This window comes from Protopterus annectens, chromosome 11.part0, assembly GCF_019279795.1.
Source record: "Protopterus annectens isolate FY-2018-M chromosome 11.part0, PAN1.0, whole genome shotgun sequence".
In the NCBI taxonomy this organism is placed as follows: Eukaryota; Metazoa; Chordata; order Ceratodontiformes; family Protopteridae; genus Protopterus; species Protopterus annectens.
This window is the reverse complement of record NC_056745.1, coordinates 551,219,782-551,232,136: the sequence shown is the minus strand read 5'-3', so window position 1 is coordinate 551,232,136 and position 12,355 is coordinate 551,219,782. Positions and strand designations below refer to the sequence as shown.

General features: G+C 36.4%; 1 protein-coding gene across 1 annotated transcript in view; it reads left to right on the top strand.

The window, feature by feature from the left end:
- Positions 1–12,355, top strand: part of HELB (DNA helicase B) — a 1,552,493-nt gene that overhangs the window by 800,636 nt on the left and 739,502 nt on the right. The window contains exon 7 of the mRNA XM_044088061.1: positions 6,524–6,648. Within this exon, the coding sequence (XP_043943996.1) occupies positions 6,524–6,648 (125 nt within the window). The remainder of the gene's footprint in view (positions 1–6,523; positions 6,649–12,355) is intronic.

Sequence of the window (12,355 nt, the reverse complement as noted above, 5' to 3'; positions counted from 1 at the left end):
GAAGCATGTAGTCTTTATCCCTACAACAGGTGCTTGGAATAGTATCCCAGTATTACTATTGGAGAACAGAATAATGTGGTGGTATGTGCTCCTGAGAAGTCCTCATTTGGATGACCCATCTGCTTTTATAGTCCTAGATCAGGAAGATTTAAAGGATCCCAAGCATATAACAATAGCAACATTTGTAATGCATTTATTACAGCACATACCAACCCTCCTCAGCATGAGGGTGGGAGATCTGTTTCTTTATAAAGCTGCCCATTATTTTCTGTGTGTGTATTCCAAGCATCAATTGGTAGTACAATTGTGTAAAATTACGAGTCATACTGTGCTATCACAATGCTGAAAACTATCTTTACTAGACATAGTACACCAGATGTACGTGTTCATGAATGTGGGAGCTAATAATACCAGGCAACTCATTAACAGTAACCTGAGCAGATTTGTTTGGGTTATGATTGATGCCATCTCAGTCTTGTGGCATGATTAGGTCGCTGATTGCACAATGATTTCCATCAGCCAAGTCTAGGAGAGATTATCTTTACTGAGTGTTTGAGTTTACATTTAAGTTACAGAATGATGGCATGATAATCTTTGTTAATGATAGATGGAATAACCATAAGTCGGCAAACAAAACATCCTTGGTTTGTTCACTAGTTGCATTTCGTAGTGTAGCAGACATTTGCTTTTATCACAGCTATTGTATGTAGTGCTTAAATAATTACCTTTATATACACACACACACACACACACACACACACACACACACACACACACACACACACACACACACATGAATATATTATAGATCTACTTCAGTTGGTCAAAATAGCACGTAATTGAAATTATTTTTTAGGGACAAGATGACCGTAATTTAAAAAAAGTGAAAATGTACTTTGCCGAAACTACAAAGAACGAAACCCAACTGCGCATGTCAGACAGCAGCTGAAAGTACTAAATGGAGATCACAGATAGAAAAAAAAAGTGCTTTGGGTAATTGGAGTCCTGTAGCAAGATGGTATTTGGTTTGATATGCAAACATTCAATAGTGTTAAGGTAATTTCCATGATATTTCGGGGTCACTGATGTGGATTCTTTGGCTAGCAATGAAGTAATAGCTGGATTTCTTACAAGTAATTTGGATCTTTAGGAGCTCCAAGTCAGGACTATGGGTAATTTGATGCAAGGTAATTGTGTTTCTGACAAATATAGCTGCTCACCCACAGTTACCAAAGCGCCTGAAAACATAACAGATGCTAACCCTGTTACAGAGCTAGTGTTCTCATCATATTAAGGTACAATATAGAGGATTCTGATTAATTTGCTGATCATAGCATGTTTTTTGTGTTTGAAATATGGATCGAGGAAAGTAGAATGACTGTAGTTAACCACGTCGGACTCAGAATAATCCAAAACAGACAAATCCAATACAGATTGAAATGTTCAATTTATTAAAAAACACACAATAAAGCTTTCAGAAAACTCCCTTCATCAGAAGCTTTGTGTGTTTTTTAATAAATTCAACATTTCCATCTGTATTGGATTTGTCTGTTTTGGATTATTTTGAGATATGGATGTCAAGAAATTTATCTTGAGAATGACGCTGGAGATTTAAATCTTGGCATCTATGTCACTGAGACTTTGGTCTGATTGCTGATTTTTCTCCTGGGATAAGCCAATCAGCAGTCAGAGTGAAGGAGTGTGAAGGAGTGGTCTGAGCGGAGCCACAGCTTTTTGTACCTGCCAGTTGTCTCCTAGGTGGGAAACAGTCCATATAGGCTAAGGGCTACTGCCACAGTGGGAATGATGAACATTTTATCTGGTCATTATACTGTTACAGAAAAGTGCATTTTACTGAGACTGTCTGGATCTTGGCTTAGCTTTTGAAATGCTGAAAAAGTTGCAAGATTTATGTATTTATTCAGTTCTCTTTCAGTTTTATCATAAGTCTTCTGCACTCACTTTTATCACCGCTTCAAGACTTTAACTATGTGTAGGATGACAAAAAGTATCAGATGTGACATTTCTACTGTTTAATATTAATGAGATTAAATTCATATTTGCATTGAATTTAATATTAATGAGATAAAGAAAGGAAATTGGTTGGTTCATTTAAAGTAAAGAGATAGTATTTTATAGGTTGATTGATTGTAATTACAATATAAAAAGGTGAAAGTTTTTATGTTATTTTATCTGATGAAGTCCTGCAGTAAGGGACGAAAACGCATGTGGTCTTTGTTTAATAAAAGCGTTAATGAACGTTGGCGGTGTCACTTTCGTTTTGAATTGGAAGATATTCAGTAACTGCATACTACTCAGCGGCTCTCCTGCTTTTTCGTATTTCTACTGTTGTTTTACTTTGTCTAATAATCACTACAGAAAGTCTAATATTATATAACCCTGCCATGCAGCATGACATATTGAGTGCCAAGGATTGTGGCAAACAAATTATTTTTGATTTTCACTGTAGATTTATTTTTGCAAATTCTGTCATGGAGCATGCCAGATTACTTTGAGATTCCTGGCACTGTACTGCACATTTTCCTTGGCTTAGAAAATCCTGCCATGTGCCTTGGCAGGTAAGCATATACTAGTCACTTCACTGCATATGTCATTAACACATTTCAAAGCTGAAAACCATTAGCCTCACTTTTAATAGCAGGAAATCCCCCTTTTAAACTTTTGAGCTAACATTTGTAATATATTCCATTGCAAATATGTAGTTATAAAAACAAATTAAACTTAGTCTGTGCTTTCTAAAAGGATGACCATTTCCCCAGTCTGTTTTTCCATTAAAAATAAGCAGTTATAAGCAAAGGTCAGCTGCTCCAAGTCAACGTGACTCTGTGAACCCTGAGAGGGTTCCATTGACTAACTTGATGATTTTTGTTCGTCACTTATGTGGATCTGTATTAGTTCTTAACAGCTACAACAGAATCACCCTTTCTGTCTGTCTATGCTCTCCTTTGGATCCTTAGCCAGGCTACAATGCCCTCTGATTGTCAGCTTTTTTATCCACCCATTGGTGGTGGGTCACACTGTCGTCTAGGTCCTATGCTCAAGGTATGGCTCTCTGGTGTTAATGGGAAGAAGTCTTCTGGACACAAAACCATGCTGCAACAAGCAGATTAATTCACAAACAGTACACGTATGTATATTGAGAACCACCAAAAAAGCAACTCTAAACTATAACAAGTTATGACTACTTTTATACACAAAATGTAAAGGAATCAGCAAACTGTTCTCTGTCATGTGGATGTTTTAGAATACTCTCAAATACTTTTGTTATTTTTTTTATCCTTTCACCTGTGATTAATACAAACCACTACTTTAATTCCCAGTGGATACAGTGCCTCTTCTATGTTGAATACATATTATTTCTTGTAAACCACTGACAGTATAAAGCACATCTCTAATGCTCAAGTGATTTTACTGTCCTGCAAACTTTTCTCATCCCCCAGCTGCATGCTTCCTTCCCTCTGGAGCTATGTCCTGACTCAGTCACATGACTAGCACTGCTTGACCATGTTTCTAGTCAGCTCAAAGTACTTAAGCTTTCCTATCTTCACTTGTATAAGCAGCATAATGTTTGAAGTAATTCTATTCAAAACACTCAACTGCTCAAATAATTCTTCTCACAGAGATGAGTGCGTTAGCTGAGGACAAAGGAACAACTTTTACTATTCTTTCCTTGAAGGAGGGAAGGGCTGAAATTTGCTAAGTGAACCCTTTCTAGGTAGGTTGCTAACTGCATTATCTTTTACCATTTGATGGTGATACACTTATTGTAAAATACTGCTATTAAAAGACAGAACTTGCTTCAAAAATGATTCCACTGCAGGCACTTGTGCAATGGCTCCTTGGTCATGTGTTCATACTATCACTAAGTGTTATCTCTTGAACCATTACTCTAGGAACTGGGTTTCTTTGGTACCTTGAACCTTCAGAAATCAGCCTTCTGACATTTCCCTTTGGTTATCCTTCATTTTTTCCACCATGGGGGAGGGTGAGGACGTCAGCTTAGTTGTGGATCCACTGAGGATGCCCCCTGTGTTTATATCATGCATAATTGGTACAGTTTTTTTTATTTGTGAAGGGACTCCCCTGAATACATACCAGTACCTTTCCCAAATGTCCTAGAAGCTCCCCCTGTCAAATGGCTGCTTTTGTAATTACCTGGAAGTTGGGCACGTCTATGTTTATATAGTTTATCTATAATCTTCATTCTCCTTGATTTGTAGGAGGTGTTTTCACTTGGTGGTTGGGGATGAATAGTAGGCTTAGATACAGAGTGATTTTGTAGTGTGGTATTTGACATCTGTGTGTGTACTCCTAAGCCTGAACCTTGAGAAAAAATGTGCTAATTAGAAAATAAAGAGGAAAAGCTAGTTGTCGCCTCACTGAGGAGGTTTCCTAGTATACCAAATAGTATAGTAATAATTTATCTTTTTATTTCCATGTTTTCATGCAGGTTACCCTTTAAACTGAGTTTAAATTTGATATAAATGTATTCTTTTTCAGTGGATTTATTGGTGAAACTGATCTCAGTACATCCTAAATAGTTAGGCTACACAGCACCCCTCCTCTTATTTCTGCACTGTCTTTCCACGGTCAAGAGTTTATATGGCAAAAGCTTGTAACACTGTTGCTGTAGGAAACAGTTTATTAGATACTAGGGCTGCATGAAGACATTGAGGTTTTTACTTGACAAGTTGCATAGTTTGGCCCTCAAGGAGGGTTCTTCAGTATTTCTGTTTTTAATCAGTAAATCCACAGTAGGTACAAGAGCTTTTTTAAGGGGTTATCTAACAGCACTGTGTGGTTAAATTACTTGCTCAGAGTTGCACAATATGTAACTAGAGACTGAAAGAATCAAATGCAGGACTACAGGTTGCCAGCTCATAGTCTTAATTCTGTGCGCTAAACTACCAGATCAGACTGAGTTTCGGAAAGGCATACTGCTGTTCACTAACCTGTTCTGTGCAGGTTTTCACTGTGTGCTATGTACAGGCAGTTCAAAGAATGCTGTGTTTCTACAGATCTAGGATGGCAACTCTGTACCTTGTGCTTGGGAGGTGAACACCTTAAATATTACAACAGCTGTGTCTATAGCACTACAGCAGTCTCTCTAGCAAAAGTCACATATAATTGCTTTAGTTCTGGAGCCTGTCTAGTGCAAACAATAGAGAGATTCAAAGAATATGCCTGCTGCATTGTTTTGGTAGTGAAGCAAGCAAACAAAAAAAAAAGGTACACCTTCTTTTGGTGGTGTGTACTCATTCACTTCTGTGGCAGGAGCAGACTGTTAGAATTGCATTTGGGGAAGTACTTTAAAGCCATTTGGTTTTGTGTGAGTGGGTCTGTGTGGTACAATTGTACCAGTCTTGATTTGTGTGTGTTTGTGTGTGTGTGTTGACATGCGTGCGTATGTGTGTGTTAGTGGCTGTGCTCCTGCATGGCATGAGCTGATACTTGCAGCACCATCACGTTTGGGTCTAACACATTGTTCAGTTCAGGGACGTGATATTGAATCATTAATGAGATGTTGCTAATCATGGCTTTATTGTGTCTCTGAGTCACAGATCCATCTCAGTCATGCTATTGGGTCTTGACAAATAGTGCTGACATAATTTTTTTCTAAATCCCAGCCTATGATTTTCCAGTCAAAACGCCTGAATTATTTTTATGTAAATAATATAAACTTGGACACTTTGCCAGAGAAAACTGCAGTGATCTGCCAAACATGACTTCTCCCACTCATTGCATAGTCTGCACAAGAACATGCATCCCCTCTGGAAAAAAATCATAATGGCTAAAATATATATATTTTATATATTTGAAATAAAATTAGAAACTTTGACTTATAGGCACCCCCTTTGGATACATTTCTGGCAGTCATGTGAGGAAATGTCAGGATGCACCAGCAATTAGACACCAAACTCCTCCTTTACACTGTACCAAGCACATCAATGAAACACACTGGTCTGTTTAGCATGCAGAGGGCCTTTTGCTCATCAGTCATGCCCAGAATGATAAAACCTAAACTTCCATTTCATTGGTATTTTTGAGTTCAGTGAATGGTTCTGGATCTATTCTAGTTTAACAATATTTGGAATTGTTCATTTAAGCCATAAGAAATGGAGCTGGTATTTTTCTAAAAACAGTTCACTGTCTGTCTATATACCTACCACGAGATGAGCTTCCTGAAAGAATCTGACATTTTCTGTGCAATTTCCCCAGCATCAGTGAACTATTGCAGTGGCCCGTGCTGACCTGTGTTTGAAGTTAGGACAAGGTTATAAATTTGGTTAAGACAAAACAAACCTCTGAATGGAAAATTATAATAAAGCAAGAACTGATACTTGAAAGTAGTCTCTGGAATTGTTTTATACATGTAGTGGTAGAAATAGTTCATTTTATTTTGATTTCTTATATTTAGAACATTTTGTCTTGTTAACCCTTAATTGTTTGGATGTTTTATATAAAGTTTTAAGCAGTTCTGTGTTTGTTTTTCCCTTCATAGGCTCTGTGAGTTTAAAGCACTATATTATGATGCAGAGCTATATGTTCAGAGTGGCATGGATATCACTATGCCGACCCCAGACAAGCGATTTATTTTGGTTAAGCTGCATCCATGTAATGATGACTGTAAGTACTTTTTTGTTCCTATGAATCTAGGAAAGATGTGACTGTACTTAATGCAGTAATATCATATATTACGTATGCAAAATTTTTGTCATTATCTTCTCCAATCATGCAGAGCTGAAATTTGTAATTTATTGAAAATAAAATTGAGTGTTATGTGTATGGTAACAAATGCACATTCATGACAGTCTGGTAAAATATGGCAGAGAGTAAAGTTAAGTCTGTACTTCATGAATGAGGAGTCTAGGTGCAATCAGGATGTTTTGTTTGTGTGTGTGTATCTGTATGTTGGGATGAGTGTGTGCAAAGTGATACTTTTCAATGCCATTTGTGGGTAGATTTGAGCACTGGCAACAGAATGCAGAAAAAATTCTAAAGGGCTTCATACTGCCAGCCTTAGAGGGTAGTCAAATGCATATGTTTTACAACAGGGATTTGTTTTGAGAAAAACTTTTTGTGTTATGAAGTAAAATGTGGACTCGTGCCATTTTATGCAGCCAATTTAGGAATAAGCAGACATAGTAAAATTAACTCTTCTCTGTTAATGTTATTCCAAGAAGACTGACTATTGACTGTTAATACTGCATATCATCAATTTTTCTTTCTGCCTCTCCACAAAACAATGCTGGCTCACTGGTCTATTTTCAACTAAGCTAAAAGATTTAGAATTTTGCAGCACAAAACATACCTCTTGCAGAAAGATACACTGATGCTTGTTAATTCATGCAGTTTATACAGAATGGAAGGACAACTTTGTTACACAGGAAAAATGCTCAGAAGGGTGACTAGGGAAATTAAGGAAAAAAAAAAAGAAACTGTGTTTTCATTGAGGTGCCACATGAGGTGTGGTTGTTTCCTAATGTGCAGTAACAGAGTTAAGTGGTGCTTGGCCAACATCTGTCAGAATTCTGAAATTTTTCATTAGTAGAGTGGTGTGTTAAGAATAGAGGTTGGTGATCATTCTGTTTGAGTACTAATTTCAAAGTACTGTATGTAGTGAGTATTTGACTTATAATTGGAATCAGAATGAGCAAAGTTATATATATCAACTACTAAGTGATAAATACAGAAAACCTGGACAGGTGAGTGTGATAAAGCTCTAATGTTAAAAAAAATAAGTTAACAAAACATGTAATAAAAACAATTGCATAACACATTAGAAGCATGACTGAGACAACTAAAGCTGCATGAATGGAAAAGATTAGGTCGCCATTCAGTACAATGTCCCCTACAAGTATGTACCTAATGACACACGTGTAAGAACTGGAGCATCTACAGACATTCCTCACAAAAAGAATACAGGGTGTAAACAGCATTTTCTATGCATATCTGTCAAAGCCGTATCTTTGTACTCTGTAACTACGTTTCCTGTAGACTGTTGCAAGGTCATCTGTGCCTGGCACACAGTCATTTGATCCCAGTCTAATGGATCTTTTGCATAGCTAAAAAATAAATAACATCACAATTACTTGCTCTAGGAATTTAATCTTTGTTTGCAACATAAATAGGACATGTTGGAGGGACAGAGATGTGTCTCAGAGTATTCCTCTTCTCTGGAGCAGGCTTCCCATCCATGTGAAGCAGAGCTTTTCCCTAACCCTATTCAAGAGAAACTTGGACCAGTGGATTTGAAACTGGAAATACACCTTGGGTCTAGCACCCTTTGTCTCTAGTGGACATTGGTAGCCTGTAAATCTTGCCCTAGCTTACATATACCCCTTAAAATAACCAATAGAACACACAAACTATTACCTTTTGATGATTTTTTACAATTATTTCACTTTTCGATGAAAGTGATATTCCCAGATTACTGTTTGTGGAATAGCCATTCGATAAGGTTTTTCTTTGATGTCTGGACATAGACCTGACCACTTCAGAGGCTAGCATTGACCCCACTCCGCAAACGTCCATGGAGAGTTTTCTCATGTCTGCCTCAGATGGACAGGGGGAACTGCAGCTGGTATTACTGAAGGGCATATGGGTGTACCTGAAATTTTAGTAAGGAAAGATGTTCCAACTACCATTACTGAGTGCCATCAGGGGTCAGAGCCTTCAAATTTTTTTAAGGCTGGTGTTCTACTCAAAAGGAAGCAAAAAAAAAAAAAAAAAAAAAAAAAACTAAACATATTTCACCTGCTCCTAAAGAGCCTCAGAGTGAATGTCAAAACTTCGCTCAAGGCTTTTTTAATGCTCTTATGGCTCTCAAACCTCCACAATGTGTTTCTGTTCCTGCTCCCCCCTAGTCTTCTACCCTCTCAAGGGACCCAGGGAGCAGCATTCTTCTGAGGAGGATGTTGCTGATTTTGATGAAGATGTTTCCAAAATGATGGAATTTTTTGAAATGGGACTGTGCTCTTGTGTCTGGTCAGAAGAGGTACTATGTGAAAAAATTACATGGAGCTGCTTACTGCTTGGTGTGATGGATTTGAAGTGTTCTTAAGACACTCAGTCTTGCTGGCTGGATTCTGCTAAAATTCAAAGTCTGGTTATATTTGCAATCACAGTCTGTTATATACAGAAACTTGCAGAATATACACTGATGAGAGAATATACTTTGCAGCATCAACTTTAGAGAGCAGTAACAAATAACTTTTTATAATAAACCAAACGGAACAACGTTGCAGCTTAAAGTACTGTTCCAACTTTACTTCTCATATAGTACAGATGATGTGAGAGATATAACATTTACCTTAGGACAAATGAGTCCCTACCATACCTCTAACATAACTGGATTTATACAGCTCTTTATATACAGTTTTAGTCATGCATAAACATATACATTTCCTCTTGATATTCTATTTTGGAGAATTGCTCATCCTGTAGAAACAATACTAAGCTTCCTTGTTTAACAATGTCTTGTAAGAGACCATCTTTTCTGACAGTGTGAACATCCTGTAACAGTGTCCTGTTGTCCATGCAGAAAAACATGTTTTTGAGGAAACACATTGCCCTGTATTCTATTTGGATCTTTGTATAAGAACATCTGTTCTTGTGCCGATGCTGATAAGCATATCCTGTTTTCCATGCAGAAAAACATATTTTTGAGGAAACACATTGTAAGAGATCAGCTTTTCTGACAGTGTGAACATCCTGTATTTTATTTGGATCTTTGTATAAAAACATCTGTTCTTGTGCCATGTCCTGTTTTCCATGCAGAAAAACATATTTTTGAGGAAACACATTGTCACAGTGTTATTGTCCATTCTTTAAAAGAAGATTTTACATTTTTGCTCTTGCATACATCCTGTTTTTAAGTCTGTAAGGGAAAAATGTCCATTCTGCAGATTCCTTTTCCAAGCCATGGTAATTTAGTATGGATGCTGATTACATATTACTAAACTCTATTTCTACATTTAAGCAAGCTTTATCTTATACCTTATTTATGTTGCATAATTGCAGCAAAATTACTTTCAACCTTAGTATATTGTTGAGCACACTCTTAACAATTCAGTCTTTTTTATTTTAAACTAGAAAAATAAATTCAGCATTATTTGGTAATACTTTTTCATTATGACAATTAACAACAGTAACTTGACTAGCTTTTGCTAAGCAGACTTTAATACATGTAGATAATATGCAACCAAACATTACAATAACAATAAAAGAAATTAAAAATACAGTGATTTTTCCTGTCCATCCTGTAAATAGATTACTAAACCATTCACTCCAGTCATCATTCCAGTTTTTTCTAGTATGTTGAGACACTTGTGCAATCACTTCTAAATGTGCTTTTACAGATTCTGTTTTGTCTGGAATAAATGTACAACATTGTGATGCTAATATGTAATCTAATGCCATTCGATTTTGCAAAACCATAGTTCGTATTGCTGTCATTTCGACAGTAATGTCAAGGACTGCATTGAAAGTGGCATTTGCCAATACCTCAACTAGTTTAGAGAGTTTTCTCAGTTCCCAGATGGCTTTTGCAGCCCCGTACCAATACCTGCTCCAGAGATTACATAATCTCCTAAATCCATATCTTTTAATTTAATATAATCAAGATTTTGATGATATATACGTGATGTATCTAAGGTGTCTACTGGATTTTCTGGACTTTCAATTACAGGTAATATGTCCCTTTTCTTTTTTGTATTTTTAATGTTTCCTTTTGGTAACTCTTTTACATGATGCATTGCTGGTACCACTAATCCTATATAACAGGTACCATCCCATCCCTTTGGTAACCATTTATAAGCATATTTACCACAGATGTAATATAACCCATCTGATAGAGCAACACTGCTATTTACCAGACTGCCATTTACTTGCCCCATAGTAGGAGTTTTATCATGTACAACTGTAAAGTTTTTATCTGTTTTACTTCTCCAATATGTAATATTAGTTTTACAGTCATTTTTGTCATTTTGTGAAAAATGAAATACTGCTATGTCACTTAATATTAACTGACCCTTAATTGGTATTAAAATAGGAAAACCATGAGAAAATACTCCACGTACTGGTATGTGGTTGTGAAAATTTATCATTTCAATTGTTTGAATACAATTGCTATTACCCACTGGAACAGTTCCATTTTGTTGAAAACATGTGACCCCCTGCACTATAGCAGATAACTGTACTCTTGCTTTACGTAATTGTACATTTATAACTTGATCTCCTGTTTCATTTATTAATACTCTCCAACTACTAAGAGAATTTAGTGGAATAGGTATTAGAGGCATTACCCCTGTTATTTTTGTTATTAAACTACATACCCAGAAATTAGAAACATTCATGCTTTTTGCATACCAACATTGTCTTGCTAAAAAAGTGTTAAAAGATGGTGACCAGTCTTGTTCATTTTTCCACATTTCTTTACTCTCTCTCTTATGTAACTTTACAGTTTGATTAACAGGTTGTAAGTATAATTTAATACTAAGCAATACAATAATAGTTAATATGATAGCTATTATCAATTTAAAAAAACATCCTTTAAATAGAAATTCCATTGTTGAATCATTTTGCCTTTGGTCATCCGAAACTGGATTTCCAAAAGGATGCACTTTAAACCATGTCAATGTCATTAGGGTTTTCTCTGTTGGAAACCTACAAAATAATACATTTAATCAGATTTACATTGTTCACTATTTTTTATCATTCTTAGTTGATCTTTATGTACCAGCATTGTTCTGTTTTTCTTTTTTCCTTTGATTTTGTACACTAATGGTCCAATATGTTCCACTACTTCAAAAAGGCCTTGCCAATTGCTAGCCCATGGGCTTTCCATTTGGAATGTTTTTACCAATACTTTGGTTCCACAGGGAAGGTTTTCTTCAGCTGGTATTATTGGCACCTTTTTCTATAGATGGAACGCTTGCTCCCTTGCATTATAGTGACATATACTAGTAAGTTGTTTTAGCCATTCCTGATGTTTGCTAATTTCTAGCATGGGCCTACCATTAGGTAAATCTGGATCAAATGGTAATTGTATGGGCATTTTACGGCCTGTCATTATTTCATATGGGGAAATACCTGTTTTGCTGTTTGGTGTTGCTCGAATACCCATTAAAATACCAGGCAGATGATGTACCCATGTATTGCCCTTTTCCAAGTATGCCTTTTTTAGACGTTCTTTTAACGTCCGATTCATACGTTCTACAATGCCATTAGATTGTGGATGGTATGGTACAATGAAACCTTTGCTGTATGCCTAACAAATTACACATTTGTGTAATGAGATCACTAACAAACTGTGGGCCATTGTCTGACTCTA